This window comes from Hesperophylax consimilis, chromosome 26, assembly GCF_061612785.1.
Source record: "Hesperophylax consimilis isolate HC1 chromosome 26, BYU_Hcon_1.0, whole genome shotgun sequence".
Taxonomy (NCBI): domain Eukaryota; kingdom Metazoa; phylum Arthropoda; class Insecta; order Trichoptera; family Limnephilidae; genus Hesperophylax; species Hesperophylax consimilis.
The window spans coordinates 24,098,067-24,119,542 of record NC_142861.1 but is presented as its reverse complement, the minus strand read 5'-3'; the positions used below and the strand labels follow the sequence as shown (position 1 = coordinate 24,119,542).

Below are 21,476 nucleotides of genomic sequence, written 5' to 3'. Positions count from 1 at the left end.
TAAGAGTTGCACGTGTAAAAAGCAAAAACTAATAGAATTTAGCAATATCGACATGAATAAGAAATAATAAGATCTGAGATGGAACATAGTGTTATGTATAAAAAGTAGTTAGTAGGTATATGCATACAATTATAAGTGTATAGTAGAGCAAATAAAAAACAAACAAATATGGATATAATTTACTTGAAAGGTTTCGAATGGGAGAAGATGTAATAAAATTATTAAAGCTATAAAAGTTAATTATTAGCCGATAGAATCGAAATAAGTTGCCTTTTAAAGCTCACAAAATTGTCAAAACCAAACATATCTATAAGTTCACAGTATTTATTCGCAAGGTTGTGAATTCTAGGAATTGGTGAAAAAATAGAATAATTAGTGTTGAGGTTCTTGTTAAATTTAAAAGTATCTTTACTGCGAGTTTGCCTAGCAGGAACATTAATGCAAATAAGTTCCAACAAATTAGGGCTGTCAATTAAAGATTTAATAATTTTGAATAAAAATAGCAAATCAATTAACACTCTTCTATCAGATAATTTAAGAAGTTTAGTTTCAGCAAGCAAGTTATTGTAATTTATAAATTCGATTGGAATTTTCATTTTAAAATTAATGTACCGAAGGAATTTATTTTGTACCTTTTCTAATGATTGAGAATGGACCTTGTAGTACGGTGACCATACGGTGGAATTGTATTCTAATTTGCTTCGTACTAACGAGCAATACAGATGTTTTAATGTTGACATACTTTTAAAATTTGCTCCCATTCTCAAAATAAAACCTAGTATTCTCATCGCATCGCTTGTTATTTCATCGATGTGTTCGTTAAACTGTAGACTCTCGTGGAATATAACACCAAGATCACGAATCTGTGATACACGAAGAAGATTAGCACCATTCATAAAATAGGAAAAATTAAGTGGATTTTTGCCTTTGTAAAAACTGATAATCTGGCATTTACCTAAATTTAGTTGCAAATCATTGACAGAACACCACGCACATAGTTTATTAAGGTTCAACTGCAAAATTGCGCGATCGTCATCGTCTTTGATTATTCTGTATATCTTCAGATCGTCGGCAAATAACAGGACTTTAACATTAGTAAAAATATTAACAATATCATTGATAAACAAACAAAATAATATTGGGCCCAAGTGAGATCCCTGTGGTACTCCGCTCGAGGCAGCAAATGTATAAGAAGTAAACGAATCTATCTTGACTGCTAAGTACCTTCCTAATAGATAACTCTTAAACCATTCCAACATGCTCCCTCTTATTCCCAACAATTTTAGTTTACGTAATAATATTTTGTGGTTTACTTTATCAAATGCCTTACTGAAGTCAGTATATATGGAATCAGTTTGATGTGATGCATTAAGGGCATTAACAATATCATTCGTGTACAATATCAAATTGGTAAGAGTAGATCTACCTTTAATGAATCCATGTTGAAGGGGAGAGATGGTTCGATTGATTCGGGATATCAACTTATCTAGTACTAGGCTTTCAAAAAGTTTGGGTAAAGTAGACATTATACATATTGGCCTATAATTTGTTACTTCGCTCTTATTACCTTTTTTGAAAATGGGCGTTAAAAGACTAAACTTCCAAAGGTCCGGGAATACACCTGATGAGAGTGACTTTGTAAATAACTTATGAATAGGATATGACAATGTATGCATACAATTTACTAAAAACCTGGGCGGAACATTATCAGGTCCTGCGGATTTTCGGGAATCAAGACTCTTCAGCTTAGATATAATATCGTCTATGGTTACATTACAGTCAGATATATCAAGAGTTTCAACCAAATCAAAGCACGAAATATTGCTGTCTTCACTTGCATTAATGTAAACGCCGCTAAAAAAATCAGCAAAAAGATTAACAGTTTCCTGAAGATTTTGGGATAATTTAGAATCGAATGACACACTACTAGGTATGTAAGTACCATTTTCTTTTTGGGATTTAACATATTTCCAAAAGAAATTTGAGTCGTCCATGATAGAGCCTTCGACATCACTAATGTAATTTTTGTAACATTTTGCGGAGAGCTTATTGCACTCTGCCCTCAATTTTTGAAACGCAGTATAATCGATGGCCAGGCGACTTTGTTTGAATCTCTTATGAGATAATTTTTTGAGGTAAATTAAGTCTATCAGGTCTTTTGAGAACCATTTTGGGTATAGAGTTTCTCTGTAAGTCGTTAAAGGAACAAATTGTTCAATTGCAGAATTAACGATGAAGTAAAATTTTTTAAGGTGTACATTAATATCATCGTCGCTATCAAAGAATGACCAGTCAGTCTGTTTAAGGAAATTTGAAATTTTAACATAGTCAGCTTTTTTGAAATTTCGAGTTTCTACTACCTTTTTTACGATAGGAATTGGTTTAAGATTAGACATGCATATTTCTAGTGGTGGATGGTAAACATCGACAGGTAATAGAATTTCGGTACTTCTCACAACACAGATGTCAGACACATTTGACAGTGCCAAATCCAACGTACGACCTCCTATATTAAGAACATTATTACACTGTGTTAGACCTAAGAACAGTGCCATATCTCTAATAACACGAATATTAACATTAGAACAAGAATTGACAGAATTCATATTACACCAATCATAATGTGGCAGATTGTAATCACCAACTAGAAGTAGTTTAGTATTAGGATATTTAGCACAAATTGATTCAACCTCGTCGCAGTGATTGCTGTAGCTTTGGACATCAGAATTCGGAGGTAAGTATGCACATCCCACTATTATTTTACCTCTAGAAGTGTTCACATTGACAAATAGTTGCTCGATGGATGTGTTTTTTGTGGATATTTTTGAAGAACTGAGATTTTTTGAGATAGCAATGGCTACACCACCTCCTCTCGTTTTGGCACTTGTTTTAGAATTCCTATCCATACGGTAGATGTTGAAATTAGGGAAGCCTAATTCGGCGGAATTGATTCCTGAGTCGAGCCATGTTTCGGTTAAAATGAAGATATCACTGCTGATAGTTGCCGCCGAAGTCAGCAACATGGGAAGTTTAGTGCGGATCCCTCTCACATTTTGGTAGTAGCATTTTATTTTTTGTTGTTTCAGTTTTTTGGCGCACATTCAATAATTTTAGGTACAGAGTTCACATATTTGATAGTTATATTGGTTTCACCGTTGTTCTTCCTCGTCTCGAGTTGTTGGCGTAAATCTAGAAGTTGAGTCCTCTGCAATGGTGTTTGGTCGTTACTGGCCTTTATACCGTTTTTCAGTTTTGCGTTCCTGGTCAAAACCTCACGAGCCGAGACAGAGTCATTGAATTCGACCTTAATCGGTCTAATTTTGTTGGACTTTTTTACACCAAGTCTGTACGACTTAACCACACTCGGTATTAATTCATTATTTATATCACTAATCGCTGAAACTACTTTATCGCTGTCCATTTTAATAATTGTTGTTGTTGATTCTGAAATACTTTCGGGAACATTAAATAAAATAATGTTCTTTGACCGGGTTTTTCTTTCCTCGGCCTCTGCGAGCAAATCATTTATTGAAGATGAAGTATTTGTCGGGTTAGTAACAATAGACTGAGTATCCGTTACACTTTTTAATGTTGACAATTCTCCTTCCAACATTCCCATACGAACAGCCATCAATCCTGTGGTTCCTAACAGATCCGTTGTTATCGGGGTAATTTTACCCATTTGCTCCTTCGTAAATTTGTTGCCGGGGTCATTAATAATTTTTATCAGCGAACAGAGTAGATCCTTGGCCTTGGTCATATAGTTAAGAGAGTTCTCGTTTAAATCCATATTAAAATTTATTTAAAAAGAGTTAAAAATATGTTAACTTTATTCGTAATTAGTTTATACACAAACGCCTGTTTCCCGCAAACTGTTTAGCACTATTCAAAAGTGACGACACTTTCGACCAATGGCGATAGTAATGACGGACTGATAATGCGCCTGCGCGTTTGGTATGTTTACCAGTTGATTGCGTAAGTAGCTAGCCACAAAAGCGAGGAAATTCTGAGAGAATCCGATGTCACTTAATTTTTTTAATAAAATATCATGGTCGACTTTATCAAATGCTTTCTCGAAGTCTGTATAAATCACATCAACAGGTACAAAATTTTCAAATGAATTATTAATATAGGTAATGAGATTCATAAGATTCGTTGAAGGTGACAGTGTGGGACGAAATCCGTGCTGATTTTCGGTGAGTGCGTGTTTTGTTTGGTTATATATCTGTGAATAAATTATGGTTTCTAAAAGTTTTGCGGATGCTGACAACACAGCTACAGGTCTGTAATTATCTATTTCTGACTTTTTTCCTTTTTTATGTATAGGCGTTACTTTCGTTAGTTTCCACATTTCCGGAAAGATATGTTTGCGAAGTGATAGGTTAAAAATATGTTTTAGAGGTTGAACAAAATAATTTGCATATCTTTTGAGGATTATAGGTGGAATACAATCTGGGCCGACGGAGTATTTAGGTTTTAGCTTATGGAAAGCTGTACTAATATCGTCATCGTTAATTTCATGAATTTGTACAGGTAAAAAGTTAAATGACGATGAAGCTATAGAGGATATGTCAAGTTTGGGGATATTGTCGCTAAATACTGATTGAAAATAGTGTGCGAAACCTGCGGCGATCTCAGACGATCCATCATATTTATTGTCTTTGTAGTCCATGTGGTTAAGTTTGTCACAGCCGCGGCGTTTATCGTTAGTGTAAGACCAAAATTGAGTTGGGTCTGTTATTATACTGTTCTCGGCCTCACGTGTAAAGTCAGTGTAGGCCTGACCAATTAACCGTTTGATTGATTTTCGCAAAGTTTTAAAGTTAGCTAAGGCATGTTCGGATTTTGTTTTTTTCCAAAGATAGTGCATTTTAGTTTTTTCTCGTATGAGGTGAATGATTTCCCCATTAAACCATTTCGGATATTTTCTAACATCTTTGAGCATACGTGTAGATCTTTTCTTAAAACAAATGTTGAAAATATTATTGAGCTGTTCATAAAACATTTCGACAGCTAGATTTACGTCAAGGCAATCGTAATGATTCCAGTGATGTTGTTCTAAGGCATTCTTAAGTGTGTTATCTGAGCTTTCGTGGAAAATCCAACCCATGTTTATGTCTGGAGGCAATGTGTCTGTTTGTATATGTGATTGAGTTGTGTAATCGAATGTGAATGAAAGTGAAGGGTGATGAATATCCTCTCTGACTAATGGGGAGTCATGGCGGCAGATAACAGCATTTTTAGAATTTACATTACTTAATACTAGGTCTAACATGTGTGCATTTATGTTATAAACAGTGTTGAATTGTGTTAAATTATAAAAAGAACAAAAGTAATCGAAAACGTCAATTGGGTTTTTCCCTGAGGGAAAGTTAAAATCACCGAAAATAATAATATTTTTTTATTGTAACTTTACACTTTCACTTATAGTTTTGTCGTAAAATAATTGATACTGTTCAGATGTTGTATTTGGAGGAAAATATACAACACATATATAAATGATGACATTTCTATGCGATACTTTCACCCACAAGTCTTCACCTTGGGTTTCTATGCAGTCCATTCTTTCCGCGTGTGAGTGGCTGTCAGCTCGGAGGGCTAGGAGAGTCCCTCCTCCGCGACTGCCTCTATCCTTCCTGTAGACGTGGTATAGGTTTTCGAATAGCTCCGACGAAAAGGTGCTTGAAGTTAGCCAAGTTTCGGTAAGAGCAATCAGAAGTGGTTTCTGGCACATTACGTTTGTCATGAAGTTGATAATTTTATTATTCAGACTTCGAACGTTCTGGTATACTCCACTAATGTCTATCTTTTTCGGACGTCGTATCGACCGTCCTAGTTTGGGGTCGTGGTCTCCGAAATGACCATTCGTTGAAGGCCACGTTTTCAGGCCAGATCGTGGGGTCCAGGAAAAAGTGGAAGTAATTTTTCGGTATGCCTATTTTGAAGGCAGCATAACGTTCATGCCTCGTAACCAGTTTTTCGACAATGTAAATTAAATCCGGCTTCTTCTTTTTTAAGAATGAAGATATATTTTCTTCTGTGGTATTCGGGTGAAACATGAATACATGCAGATGTAGGTTTTTGGGAATAGTGACCAAGCTGTCGTCGATAGACCCTGTCCCTTTACAGATTGGCCGAGATCGTCGTCTACCGTTGACGAGGGCATCGCTATACGATGTTATTGGCTGGGTTGGCAGCTTTCTTATATACAAGTAGGACCTACGTAAAGGGAATACATGAAGTTATTTTACAACTAGCCTGACATCTCCGTAGAGAAGTTTCGGTTTTATGAAAGAGAAAAGACGTTTAAGCCGAGGGCACTTATCTTTTCAGGCTCTTTACACTGCCTTGTTCTGCGTGAAAGGGAAGAATGTAGCAGTGAAGGGCTCGGGGAACAAATGAAAAAGCTTCCGCTCGAATTGAAATAGTTTATTCCGAAGTAAACACTTCCCAAAATACGAAGTGATTTTCTCACTTATTGTGCTTAGTGGGAAATACCATATGGAAACAATACCGGAATCCATACGAAAAATCGTTTTTATTTTACTTCACATATAATATTATATAAATCATGACAAATTACACTTTTACGACAAAAACTTACCTTTTTAAGCTGTCGTACCCTTAAGTTAAATATATCATTCCTAAGAGAAAGCCCAGGTATATTCATTTTTTCAATGAAGTCCTAAATCCTGTATCTAAATTTCGCCAATAAACAATTAGATAATGTTAATTAAGTGTTAATCTCAAGTGACCTACCAGGTAAGTATTGTACTGTATATTATCTCCATAAATAGTTAAGTAATAACATAGATCACTGTAGAAATGTATTATAAGTTTGTACAGCGCCCTTGAGGTAATTTTTCACAAAAACGGCGCTATACAAGTCATCCAATTATTATTATTAAATTACAAGTATAAAAGATAATACAAAACGTTTTAATGGGATTGCAGGCCGTTTACGAATAAAATAATTGGTTTCTGAATAAACTTTTAGTAAAAAGCGTATAGTATGATCATGATTTCGGAACACGTGTTCATAAAAATTGTAATATTTTCGCATTTCGTCATTGTATATTATCAAGGCAAATGCAAGTGCATGAACACGTGATCCGATATATTAGGAATTGACTAAAAGTTTATCAGGAAACGGCCATATTTTATTTTATTCCGTTTTTATTTATTGCGTGGGTACGTACCGCGCCGCACTGCAAATCATTTATTGGATAACCAACATCTTTACCATAGGTCATCCCGAATAGTTTGGTGATTTAGCAGGGGTGGCCGGATGCATCGGGTGAGGTGTTTAAGGGTGTACCTGCCCACAAGCTGGTTTGGGGAGACCCTTTGACCTCTCCAACTGGTTTCTCGACCCATCGCCCTACGCCGCAGCGGGAGAGATATATTCATACGTCCGTCACTCCTGGACACACTGATACCTAGATTACCAACCATCCCTCATATATTTTTCCGTCCCAGAACTTCATCTTCTTAAATACTTTAAAAAAACACTCCACACAGCGTCCTCAAAGATGAGACAGGCCCAGAGTGACATTATTTTCTTCAGGACCTCCATTGCAGAGTTAATGTAAAAACAAAACAAAAAATACTCATTTTTCTCCGTATTGTCCCTCTCACTAGGGATTCCTGTGCTGAGGTGTTCACGCTTTTATTTAAAAACTGTTTCAAGTACAGGGTTTTCCAATGAGAGGTGTTATTTTGAATAGCCCGCTATTTCGGTAGATGTTACTTTTGAAGCAGTCATTTTTTGACATTTGACAAGGAAAAACTACGTCATTAATAAAAATGGAACGATACACGCTTCAACAACGCATGAAAATTATTAAAATTCACTTGAGTGAATCAAATGCAAATCATCTTGAGTGATGAGGCCCATTTCCACCTCGGTGGCTTCGTCAACAAGCAAAATTGTCGCATCTGGGGCTCAGAAAACCCAAGAATTATTGTTGAAAAGCTTTTTTATCCTCAACGTGTGACTGTTTGGTGCGGTTTATGGTCCAGCGGAGTCATTGGACCTTACTTTTTCGAAAATGAGGCTGGAGCAACAGTTACGGTGAATGGATTGCGCTGATTAATGATTTTTTATGGCCGGAATTGGATGATATTGATCTAGACAATGTTTGCTTTCAACAAGACGGCGCTACGTGCCACACAAGCAACGAAACTATTGATCTTTTACGATTGAATATCAAAATAACACCTCTTATTGGAAAACCCTTACTATGACGTTCTTTTCAAAATGCAATATTCCTCATCTTTGATTTTTCTAAACCAGGTTTTGATTTGTTTTCTGAATTCCGTTTTTTTCTGTTGTTGGAAGTGAATTGTAAATCTTAGTGGTTTTTAACATTAAAGACAACACCTTGAAAATAATGATGGATCACATGAGGGCATATATCTGCCATTTATTTTCCTTTGCCATCAACAAATATTAAAAATTCATAATACTGAACAAGTAACACATGTTCACAATCATTAATAAACACATTATTATGTGCGGTCTATTTATTGACATTTTAAAAATAAAACGAAATAAACAAACAACATCATAAAGTTAATTAAAAAAATTATAGAAGCGAGATGTCAAATAGTGTCCGCCATATTAAACTGTATGAAAATCGGTGCCAAAACAGAAAACATCCTTTTTTATACCGAATCCATTTGAAAGGACGACCCTTACAGAAATTGGACGAAAAAACGTATCGTGTAAAACGCCCAGAAATCTTTAATAATTTTTAAGTTTATATTTATAGAGGCATGTGCATGTGCTACAATTAAGGACTAGAAAAAATATAGCGAAACTCCATATTGGCTGGGATACTGTCAGGCTTGGAGATGTATGTTTGATTTTTTGTACCTTAAAGTCAAATTAAAAACATTTTTAGCCGTAGATATTTAACTTTCCTATTCTGAAAGTGTGTAAATTGATTTATCTGTCTCGAGTGAAAAATGTGGAAATGCGCTGTGAGTAAGATTAAGAAAGGGATGCAAGGTGGTTTGGGCATGTAGAGCGAATGAACGAAGAAAGTGTTAGGAGAATATAGAAAAAAACGTAGACGCCAAAGGAAGATATGGTATGATCAAGTAAACCAGATAACCTAGTCGGGCCATGCCAAGAGTCGGAATACCAAAAGAGTATGTATGAGATAAAAGAATATGATTAAGGCAAGGAGTGTGTGCCGAAACCGAGTTATTTGTAGGTGCGTCCTCTCTGCCTATCCCTTCGGTGAAACGGCGTGATGGTTAGTTAGTTAGTTAGAAATGGCGCCAATATGTTGTGTATTCTGTTCAAGTTTGGCAGGTTGTTTGCTTGGCGCCAGCTAGCCACACGACGTATAATAAAATTAATCTAATAAACAAACATCTGTCCTAAATGAATATGTTTGTTATCTCAATTTGACAATTTGTAATAATTTACTGTCAACGAGAATTTACTAAAATAGAATAACTTGAAGGTTTTTTTGAGAAATTTAATTTAAATTTTTATTTTATTTCACTACAAATACGCCAACTATACGTTAAAACACTATTAAACTACATTTTTGACCAAAAAACAAATTTCAACGTACACAAAATATCACTAACAGACCAGTTAGACAAGCGTACAAAGAAAACATAAATACTCCGACAGTTAATACAAGCTTTGGACAAAGACACTATCAATACCATGATAAAAAGCATTCAATAGTCTAACACTTAAAAATAAAATTGAGGAAAGCAAAAATAAATTCAGACACAAAATTACAAATTGGATTAAAGACCAAAAAAACAATATTACAAAAAATTTCATAACATAAAATAATAAAACCTACACGTAACACACAAAACCAATATGAAACACACATCACTCACAAACACAAAGATTATATTTATTTCTCTTTAAATGTATTATTATAAAATGAAGGCACGGGTAAGCCACCCAGTGAGGCCAACATTACTGGATAACTATGAAATGTAAAAAAAATAGTGTACCAAATAATAAAAAAATAATAATAAAGTGATATCAGATGGTTCGCTACGCCATCTATGGCAGTATGGCACAACTAGCGCCAGAGCCTCAGTACAAGCAGCCTTCCCTCAATAGTCACAGCTTAAAGGGTTCTCTCATCAGAGTTGTCAACAAACAGCGCACAGTTCCTATTTCCGCTATCCGCCCTTTTCCCTCCCTCATCTCTTCCGCTTTCAGTAGCTTACTTTGAAGAGCCCTTTTCTTCAGAATGGTGAAGACAATCTCACGGAAAGCTTTATACACGGTATGCGAAACCTAGTTGTACGAGCGGGGAAACTACGTCACATAGATATCAGATAACTATATAAATAAATAAAAAATGATCAAATAAATAAATAAAAATGGTTTGACTGGGATAATTTCCTAAATTTTCACTTACCTGTGAAATGATAAATCCTGCTGGTTTTTATTCGAAACACTTTTATACTCATGGGCTGAACACTTAAGCGACACCTTGAATGTTTATTTAGTTGTTTTTAAGCTAATATTTTATCTCATCTTATATTAGATATAAAAATTTTAAAAAACACACATTATTTTTCTTTTTTTCACTTTTTTAATTAATTAACCTTTTAATTTCAACTTCGGACTTGATTTACTCTGAAATGAAAACTCAAATCAAAAAAGTTACTTCCCAAAATCGACTGCAAATGTGATGTAGATTCATCAGTTTCCCGCTTGTACTACTGGTTTCCGGATACAAGGTGCGAAATACTCTCTGCATCCGCTACTGTGCTGACTAAATAATTAATGTAATATACGGATTAATTATTTTTTTTTATGAAATATAAACATTCCCAGGTTACAAATAACCTGACAATATTTGAAAATCTCCTACTACCGTCCTAGTAAACGGGAAATGTTGCTTGTATCGTGATGGAGGACTTACTCAGCCGATGAATTGAACACACTACGCCTGGGTGCGATCCAGACGCCATGCCAATTGAGCAACTGACCCTTTTTTATTTTCTCTTTTATAATGTTAACTAACCTAGTTTTTACTTCCAGAAAGTCACGTCCATCTTCATTCTGGTGGAATTTTTCTTAAACCATGGTACTTATACTTTTTTTATTAAATACTGGCATTATTTTCTACTTATTTGCAAAGACTTGTTAAATTTGTGTACTTCCACACTTGGAAATAACATAATCCTTATAGTTTCAACAACATATGAACCCGAATCATACATTCAATATTGTTTCTTATTTATTATTTAGCAGTAATTTGACTTTTACTAGTTTTTTTAGCATTTTCATTTAACTCAGTATCCATCACTGAATTTTATACATGTTTATTTATATTTCCCTTAAAGTTTTCATCCTCTTTTGTTTTGGCCCATTATGACGCTTCAGGGTGGTAACGAGTGCCTTTATTCAATTTTACACAAATTTTACATCTTAATTTATATTAGATCCAAATTTTCTCTAAGACAAGAAGCTTTTTTTGTTGATTGTATTCATACTTATTGCTTACTTCATCGAACAAATCCACAGTATCTTTTAATCCTTCTCTATCGAACTTGTTTTGTATTATTTCTGGCACTCGGGAAGCAATAAGATCTATCAAATTACCGAAGTCGATTGATCTTCTCATATCCAATAGAATTTTTTTCTTTTCTCATGGCATAATCTAAAAGAGAACCATATTTGTATCGGATTGTAGCAACGGTGATATATTTGAACTCTTTGGCTCAGGCTTTTAATTCACACTATCGCTTCCAGATAATAATGTGAATTCAAAACGAAGCTTCCCCATTTTTAGTTGATAACCAAAATTGTCGTTTTTTAATAATATACTTAATTTCCTTTCAATCAATTGATTGATAAAATACTTTTGTTGCTCTGTGAAAAACAAAGAAAAGACATTTAAGTTTATTAAGTCAATTAATTTCCAATTTCCTTTTATGATTTATTCCAAGAATCTATATTTTTAAGTTACTTCGGCTATGTAAAAATCTGACGCAATATCGCCATGAAGTCAATTTCGTTTTATGATTTATTCCAAAAATATATATTCCTTTGGTTACTTCGGCTATGTAAAAATCTGACGCAATATCGCCATTAAGTCAATTTTGTTTTATGATTTATTTCAAAAATATTTATTCCTTTGGTTACTTCGGCTATGTAAAAATCTGACGCAATATCGCCTTTAAGTCAATTTCGTTTTATGATTTTTTCCAAAAATATATATTCCTTTGGTTACTTCGGCTATGTTAAAATCTGACGCAATGTCGCCATTAAGTCAATTTCTTTCCAATTTCCTTTTTATGATTTACGAGTATTCCAAGAGTATATATTTTTTTGGTTACTTCGGCTATGTAAAAATCTGACGCAATATCGCCATCTTGGTTTGCTTTCTATTTTACCTTCCACACCGTACATGATCTGTCAGTTTTGACATTGACATTCTAACATTGAATGCTTTATCGGTAAATTAAATATTTAAGGAAATATATTTCCTTCACATGCATGCTATGTAGAAGTGATTTAGCTGAGAACGAAGGCGGTTTGGCAGATAATACCGCAGAAGTCGGTAGCAACAAGCAAATAACGTAACACGGGGGAAACACTAATTCTGGGAATTATTAAATCCATTGTGTTCCAAATTAGTTATTTGAGAACTACTTGGCAAAAATTCACAGAAAAGCAATCAATAGAGTAGGTAATTATTGAGAGCTTATCAAACGTATGTAAGATGGTTTAATCAGGTTGATAAGGCTTCCCGTCTTGATTTCCACATATACCTGGAAACATCGTGTTTAAATAACATAGTGATAAAAAGAATAAGTCTTCGAGTGAATAATAAAGTTCAAGATATCCAAAACCAATAGAGCTTTCTGATATATAATCAATTTCTCCTGTGAGCGCTTTTGAGACTCGAAAATTTTTGTTTTTGTTGGTTTGTTTTTTTTTTAAATTTCCCGCCCTCTTTCAAAAAATTATTTCTCCGAATTTTAAAATGGAGACATAAAAAGTGCTTAAAGTGATAGAGAGTCATTGAATGCGCCTACATTTGATAGTTAATCGCATATTTTTAGGATTCATGAAAAAATAGATAAAACTTACAATCTGTGAATTTTGCTAATTATTTACTTTAAAATTACCGGTTGTGGTACCTACTTGAAGCAATATTAAATATTATGACTAATGTGTGTTGTTGATAAGCACTTCTATAAATTTAATACACGATCAACGACTTATAAGCAAAAAATATTTCAATTATTTCGGTTTATGGAATGTCAATAACAAATAATGTATATAAATGTATTATCTTTTACTAAAAAAAAATAAAAAAAATAAAAAAAATAAAAAATAAAAATAAAAAGTCAAAAGAGAAAAAGAGATGTGAATTATATTTTTATAAAATGTTAAATTACTTAGGACGGGTTGTTTCGGAGTATTTGAACAATTCTTCAAATTTCAAAGTTAATTTTCAAGTTACGTGAAAGATTTTTCAAACTTTTGTTATTATTTCAGTTCTGTCAAGCAACTAACCTATAATGATATAATAACAGAACTTGAATAGGACTTTCACAGAACCCGAAAACGAACGTTGAAATGTGATGAATTGTTCAAATTCTCCGAAACAATCCGTCCTTAGTTAGTTTTATTCGAAAATTTTAACGTGTTGGAACTTGCAAAATAATTTCAATAAATGTTTTAAAATATATCTTCAAATTGCCCACAGTTTGGCCAGCGTGAGCTCACGGGTGTTTGTAAATTGGCCAAAATGTGGTAAAATAAGATTCAGTGGATAAATATTATTGTTTTGTCATCGAAAAAGAAGATAATACTAATAAATGTAAGCGAAACGTGAAACGAAACTAGTCACGGAAAAATAGCAATATAACGAACACAATCTGTCCCGGTAAGACAAGAGATCTTGGGTTCATTTCCAAGTTGTGATCGTTATCTTTTTATTTTTATATGTCTTGTTCTGTTTCATATTTTATTTAGATTTATGAGTATTATCTTCTTCTTCAATGATATATTACATAGATAGGTATAAAAATAAAATAAAAAAATAATCTTTAAAATAAGTTTTAAGTTGTTCCTGATCATTGATTTGTTTTAATCTGCTCGGAATAAATTTTTCAATGTGTCCTATTTTCTGACTTGTGATTTCTCATGTTCTTTATTTTGATTAGACTTGAAAATAAATTAAAATAAATGTACTTAGATAACATTTAGATATTTGCACCATTTGTAGAGGTACCAAAACTATCTAATACATTTTTCACCCTACCCCCTTCTACCTTACCCCCCCCCCACTTATGGTCTGCGTGGAAAGTCGTAAACTTTTTAATAAAAGTGTGTTTATCTGAAGTGACCAGCCAGATAAATATGTTTTTCTGTATCTGTTTGCAAATAATAAGTATGTTTTTCTGAGTCTGTTTGTAAATAATGGCATTACATAGAGACTGGGAAAATGTAATAAATTGTACAGCGCTGACCTTGAGTCAAATGGCGCCTAACGCTAGTAAAAACCTCAAGGTAAGTATGCTAAATTGTCCGTAGAAATTCGGAATGCGGTGTCTTAAACGGTCGAATTTGCATTGGGAATATTGGATGGCAGAGTACGTTACTACCTATCATTATCTTCCAGACTAAACTTCATCTCTTTAAAACTTTGATCTCGGTCCCTGGAATATCGGCACGATCCCTGGTTGCGACCTCCGCCCCCGCCCTTCCCGCCCAGCCCACTACCCAGTCTGCCGAATGCATCCAATAATTCGCGCTTAACTGCATTCCATTACTGAATTACTGCATAGTGTATGACGTACCTACTCCCAGGCTTATCATGGACTATAAATCTTGCGTTTCATGTTGAATCTATGCTGGTACTCGCGCGTTTTAGGACAAACAATGAAGTTTATAATATTTCCTCGTAAATAAGCAACGATTTTCAAGGCTTCAAATATAATAATTCGCCAACCACCAGCAGGTAATATCAGGTACAAGCACTTCGAAGTAACTCAAAATCACATTTTTGTGATTTAAGTATACAAATATTATGACAAAAATTATGCCATAGGTATATAATAAAAATTCATGATCTCACTACCAATGACGGCTCGTGACTTTTCAGTGTGATAAAGTGCTAAATTTTAAAAATTTGTCACTATCGATGTTGTGGTAGCTGAAAAAAGATTTTATTATTTTTAGAAAATTTTTTGTATAAATATTTTCAGTATATTTCAATTTGGAAGCACGGATTTCCTGAAAATGTTAATAGAAAAAATTGAATTATTGAAAAATTGAACTGCATTATATTACTGAATATACCATAACTAACGAGTTGGACCTCCGTTGAACTCTAATATTGTGTGCCAGAATTCAGTCCAAACTCCAAAGCCTTCGCCAGAGATGTAGCACGGACCGCTACATCTCTGGTGAAAGGCAGCTGTCAGTCGTCAACCCAGCAAATTCTATATTAGGGAGCACTGGCTACTTGAGTTTGACGAATTCGGTACAGTTCTTCGTAAATGTAGTAATGTAGGTGAACAGCGATAGTTTATTGAGCTCCTCATATTTCACCAACAAAATCATTTTGACCCGAACTTTGATTAAATTAATAAAGATTCAATCTGGTCCTGTTTCTAAATTTTCCTGGATTCTGTCCAGCTAAGTAGGGGGAATTTTTCTTCCCGTTATATCTACTGCTGCGATTCGAGTGGAAGTTTCTACTTCAAGCAGATTTTAAACATCTAGCTATCCATTGAACATCGATTGAATCGTGTGCAGTCCATCATTAGTACGAAAAATCCAAAGTTACAGATGATGAACGTCAATTTTATTTTTTTTAAATTAGTGTTAGATATTATTTATTTTATGAATCGTTTTTTAATACTATCTTTATCACGATAAATCAAAAGTTTTAGTTTACTTGGTTCCATAGAGCCTGAGAAAACAGCCCCCAATGTACTAATAAAAGTCTTGCATCTTGGTAGTCAATTTTATACAATACTAGCTAAAGACAGTGGCGATGTATACACTAATATTCTCTTATTTTGTGCGCAAATTTTTATCAAGAAGTATCAAAACTTTGGGGGTGGTTTTTGAAAGTGACCTTCCTTCTGACGTCAAGTGAGCAAGGTTTAATCAAATATAATTTTATAAATAACTGTAGAAAAACTCACAAACCCACATATGAACCCTTCTCTTTTATGCGTGAACATGTGAAGTCGATTTTGAAGAATATTTTTAATTTTTTTATTTTATGTATATTTTATTTAGGTAGTTATAAAATTTAAAAAAAAAAATATTTTTAGCTATTAGCTTCCTAAGGAAAAAAATTCTTAGCATTTCTACGTGATTATGTTTTAAAGAAGTTATTTTGACTATACATCTATTCTAAAACTAATACAAAAATATATACTACCTGCGTACTAGTATTTAGACTTCACAACATTGAGATATAACCCACAAAAAACTGCAAGACTTTTGGTTTCCTTTACATTTAAAGGGTTAATTTTTGGATTTGAGCTTTTGTTTTCGAGTAAATCGAGTCCGAAGATGGAATTTTTTAGATTAAAATTGAAAATAAATCGGTCACTAAGGGGTTAATATCCTGGCTCCAAAAGTTTTTTTACCCTACATTTGCCGAAACAAAGGGAAAAAGTTTTTATAAATCCGAAAATTCAGAACATAAAAAATTGGGTTCTCAATGTGATGGAAGAGAATCACTAGTTTTCAGCTTGTAGGGACTACGTGTTTCCAGACGCCGTGTATATAGACAGATCATTATTGTTAAAAACCGATGCTTTTTTATTGAATCGCGTTCAGTCCATCATTATTACGACAAATCTAGTTCTTCGAATCGCTTCAATGAGAACCGTCCCAAATCACTCATCTGCGACTAGTGAATTTTCAAGGTACTTATAGCAACATTTAATTAAGAAGTTAACGTTGAACGAATGCACAGAACCTCTAGCCACCTTTGACGTGAGCTCCGACTTGAGAACCATTTCCTAAAATCCACCTTCTGTTAACTGTTACCGGAGGGAGAATTAACTTGCATTAGAGTGCGCAACGTTCAAAGTTCAAAGACAGTTCAGTTAGTGACTCGCATTTGCGCTGACCAATTAATTCAGAGTTAAATCCTTCTAAGGAAGAAAACTTAACTTATTATTCCTTAGTTGGCAAAACGTTAATAGTGGCACAGAGAAGACAGGAAAAAGGAATTGTTTTCACATATATAACAATTTAAATAATCATTCTTGGAATTTGTCTCAAAGAATTTTATTTTTATTTTTATATTAACTCCACACAGGAGGCCCTGAAGAAAATAATTTCCCTCAGGGCCTATGTCATCTTTGGGGATGCTGTGTGGAGGGTCTTTTTGTGGAGAGGAAGGAGTTAACATGGGTCTTGAAGAGTCCCATGTTGTAGGAAGGAGGAAACACAGAGGCTGGCAGTTCGTTCCACAGCCGAGCTGTTGAACTTAAGAACGAATCGTAGAAGCGACCCGTTTTCATGTGACAAATGTCAACCATGTACAAATGTTGGGTACAGCCATGTACGCGTTTGGCGTGTATCCCGACTACGCACCGGTGCCGAAGGGATCAATGACGCTAGTTCCTCAGAGCATCTTCCATTGTAATACCGATAGAACAAGGACAGCATACCTACCTGACGCCTGTGCTCTAAAGATTGCAGTCCGTTTGTTAAGATTGGGGAATCTATCAAACGGACCGCCCGTTTTTGCACAGAGTCAAGGGTTTTTTTCAGGTATTTAGGGGCTCCGGACCAGAGATGGCTGCCAAATTCGACATTAGGGCGCACTTGCGATTTGTACAGGGTCAGCAGTTGTGTACTATTAAAGTATCTGCGGGCCCTGTACAGTACGCCTAGCTGCTGAGAGGCCAGCTTTACTCCGGCTTCGATGGAGCCCCCATACCTGAGCTGGTCACTTATAGTTACACCAAGCATATCAATGGAAGGCCTGTTCGGAAAATTGCTTCCGTTGAAGGAGACTAGGTTATCATTTAGATCCCTTTTAGACGTAATCAGACAGGATTGGGTCTTTGAAACATTAAATTCGACGAGATTAAGAATCCTGGACTTGAGATATATCTAGATGGGTTTCTCATTTGGATGCACGAAAAAAAAATATTTTGGTCTTTTCAATATTACATATATTTTTTTCCTAGGTCTTAAGAAATGTCAACACTTCAAAGCAACAGAGGTTAGCGACCTAGCAACAATACTATACACATAAAAAAATGGGTATTGCTAATTTATTAAGAGTTTCTTCAAATTATTGGTATTACTTGATAAACTTTTAGTAAATTAATAATTTTAAATTTTTTTAGATCGAGTAGTTCTAGTTGGCACATGAAAGGTAATAAGTCAGAGTAATTAGGGCTGTCTATATATAATTTTAAAAATATTGTTAATAATAAAACAATATGTGTTGATGAGTGATTGATCACTGTTTCATGTTTCGTTAAGAATTATCTATTAGTTTTATCTTCTTATTCAATGATAAATGATAGTAAGCCCGGCTAAATGATAGTAAATCTGTGATACCAGTTGTCTGGTATAGGACTAGCAGATTATTTAATGGTGACCAGGTGCTAACGCTTTACAAATCTCAAGTATGAATAAATGGAAGAAATTCATTCAGAGTTACCTCTGAGCTGGAGCTTGGAAGTAACCCCAAAATACGTGATAAATCTACTTTATTCCATCCAAATCTCTATATCTCTAATGAACAGACGCAATGTGGGCATGCTGAGTTTAATCTACGGTTATTTCAATGAATACTGCTTGAAAGAGCTTGTGACAGATACGAGCGAAACACCCGTTCACAGTTGATTTTTTCTTCATGGGGATCATTACTTCGATGCTTTTTTTTTGCGCCAAATCACTACTTTGATTAATATTTATACCGAATTGATGTACATTATGAAAACCAAAAAATATAATTAGTTAAATTAAAGGTTTTCCTATCGCGTCGCTTGAGTAGAATACAAATAAAAAATAAATTACTCAATAAAAAATATAAATGCAAACTACTACAAAAAATATTTTTTCAATAGAAATATATGAACGCATAAAGGAAACAACTTTAAAAAAATACAATTTTATAGCTAAGATTATCTGTGACAGTTTCACTTGATTAACTGTTTTATTAAAATTTACAATTTTTTATTTACAAAATAAGTAAAAACCAAGTTTTTGCTTGAAATCGAACATTTCTAGACTCCGTTTTTCAAGCGATTTTAATGCCTATTATCTACGATACACCAAGAATATACACATTTTTGGCTTGTAGCTTCCTCTTAAGTCGGCTCGCATATGAAACGAGCTACAGGCATCCTGTTTTCCTGCTTCATATAATCCCTTCCTACACCCTCACCTTAACCCGCCTTACAACGCTGCCCAACTGGGTGGCGATGCAGTTACCTTGTCTTTGAATTGTACAGAGGTACTCTTGCGGGTGTTACAAAAGAACAAATTAAACAACCACACAAAATAAAAACGAAAATACCACGGTTTTCTGTACAAATGTACTCCTAGATTAGAATTATAAATAATATTAGATAAACATGCTATGCCAGTTTCGACTCAGTCTAATATGATGGATTTAGGAATGGGTGGAGTAAAATCGCGTGATTACCTGCAGTGGCCAACCCTCGCTCTGCCGCAACTGCCTACTCATGCGGGTAATGGCACTCGCATTAATTAAGGCTTTGAGGGAAGTGGATGACTGGATGTCGTTAAAGCGGTACAATCAGAGTCAAGTCTCATCTAACGAGCATACTACAAAACTTAATCACACAAACTAATTAATTAATCAACAAAGATAATAAAACTCTGGGATTTAAATTTCGCATTTCATAAATAAATAAATATCAAAACCTTTCCACCTCACACCAATCTGTGGGTTTAGCACATCGATAACTTTACAATATCGGATCGATAGGCTTAACTACCGATGATTTGATTTTATTCCGATTTCCCGTGCACGGTCGCGCTGTTACTATCCAGACCGATATTGACCATGCAAATCGATATATGCTGGTAACACTGGTACATGTCTCTATGAATTGACATTCCTAAACGTCGGACGGAATGTCAATTCCAAATATATAGCAGTTTACGTGTACTTTTTGAAACTGGAAAGGGAGTTAATTAGTTAGTGATGTCGTTAGCCATAACCAAGGACTTTGGTCTCTCGAAGCTAGAACGGAATCAATTGATCGCATGTTAGGAGAATTCAATAGGTATATGGATCGTGTATACGATTTCTGTCAGTTCTAAGAGCTTAATTAGTTTACGCCCATTCATTAAAAAGCCAATTTTTTAGCATAACAAACGACATTATATCCAAAAATTCGTGAATATTGACAGCTTATCCGATACCTCCACAACCGGAGACCACGCTTATAGCCTTTTTTCAACCGACTGTCGGTATCATATTCTGACCGTGCTGGCAAATACCGCTAACGAACCATAGATAACGTATTTAGTCAATACCGTATCGGCCTGGACCTCCTGGACTCTTTTCTACTAAAACAAAATCGAAAGAGTCGAAAGAATTAACTCATATTTTTAAATAAATTTAAAAAAATTTCAGCACAAAAATTACAATTTAGTCATCGAATTAATGATTCTCAAACGAAAATTTGAAACGGAAAACCAGACAAAGATACGGTCGCATCTAGAAATTAAACCAAGTACCTTAGCCTTGCCGGGGCTCTGCTCTAACCACTGAGCTAATTCTATTTCAAAGTTTTGTTTGCGAGACGTTAATATTCAATGTGTGTATTAAAAAATCTGTTTATTTCTTTAAAAACAAATCATCACTAGTCGTATAGTGGTACAATACAGATATTTTTACCCGTACTAGTAACTTCAGATAATAATTATGATAATAAATTCTTTAGACGACTCTTTCAAAGTGAAAAATAAAATTACAAACTCACCACTTTTCGGCAAAAACGTCACGTCCACATCCGTCGTGTTAACTCCTTTCTTATTCATGTACCGATAGAGCCCCTCTCTGTAGTCCTCCGGCAGTCCCTTCACGCCACCACTGTCACTGTATATCTCCCCGGTGCACTGCTCCTTGAGGAATACCACTACCCGCGAGCCGCCACTGCGCGCGGCTGGCCAATCGGGGGACACGAGGCTGCTGACGTCACCCGGCGCGGCCCCGCTATTGGCCAGCAGCAGCAGGGCGACCAGTGGCGCCGTTACAGTCCGGGCGGCACGGGGGCCGGCCATAAGGGAAACACACTAGCTTTCAGATCAGGTCATCTTAAGTCACTTCACTTATTACTCCACATCCGAAATTTAGTGGGTATCTGAAAATAAATAATATCATTAGTTATTTTCTTTTCGGAAAACCAAGAGCTTAAACTAAATCAGTTTATGTGAGCAACAAAAATAACCACAGCTATACTCGCTGATTTATAAGTACCTCTTAAAATAAGTT

At 34.8% G+C, this 21,476-nt stretch overlaps 1 protein-coding gene across 1 annotated transcript in view; it reads right to left on the bottom strand.

Moving 5' to 3' along the window:
• The window catches only part of LOC149411346 (retinal guanylyl cyclase 2), a 290,198-nt gene extending 268,933 nt beyond the window's left edge, over window positions 1-21,265 (bottom strand). Inside the window, exon 1 of the mRNA XM_089647685.1 lies at window positions 20,965-21,265. Coding sequence (XP_089503811.1) covers window positions 20,965-21,265 — 301 coding nt within the window. The remainder of the gene's footprint in view (window positions 1-20,964) is intronic.
• Window positions 21,266-21,476: the final 211 nt, after the last annotated feature.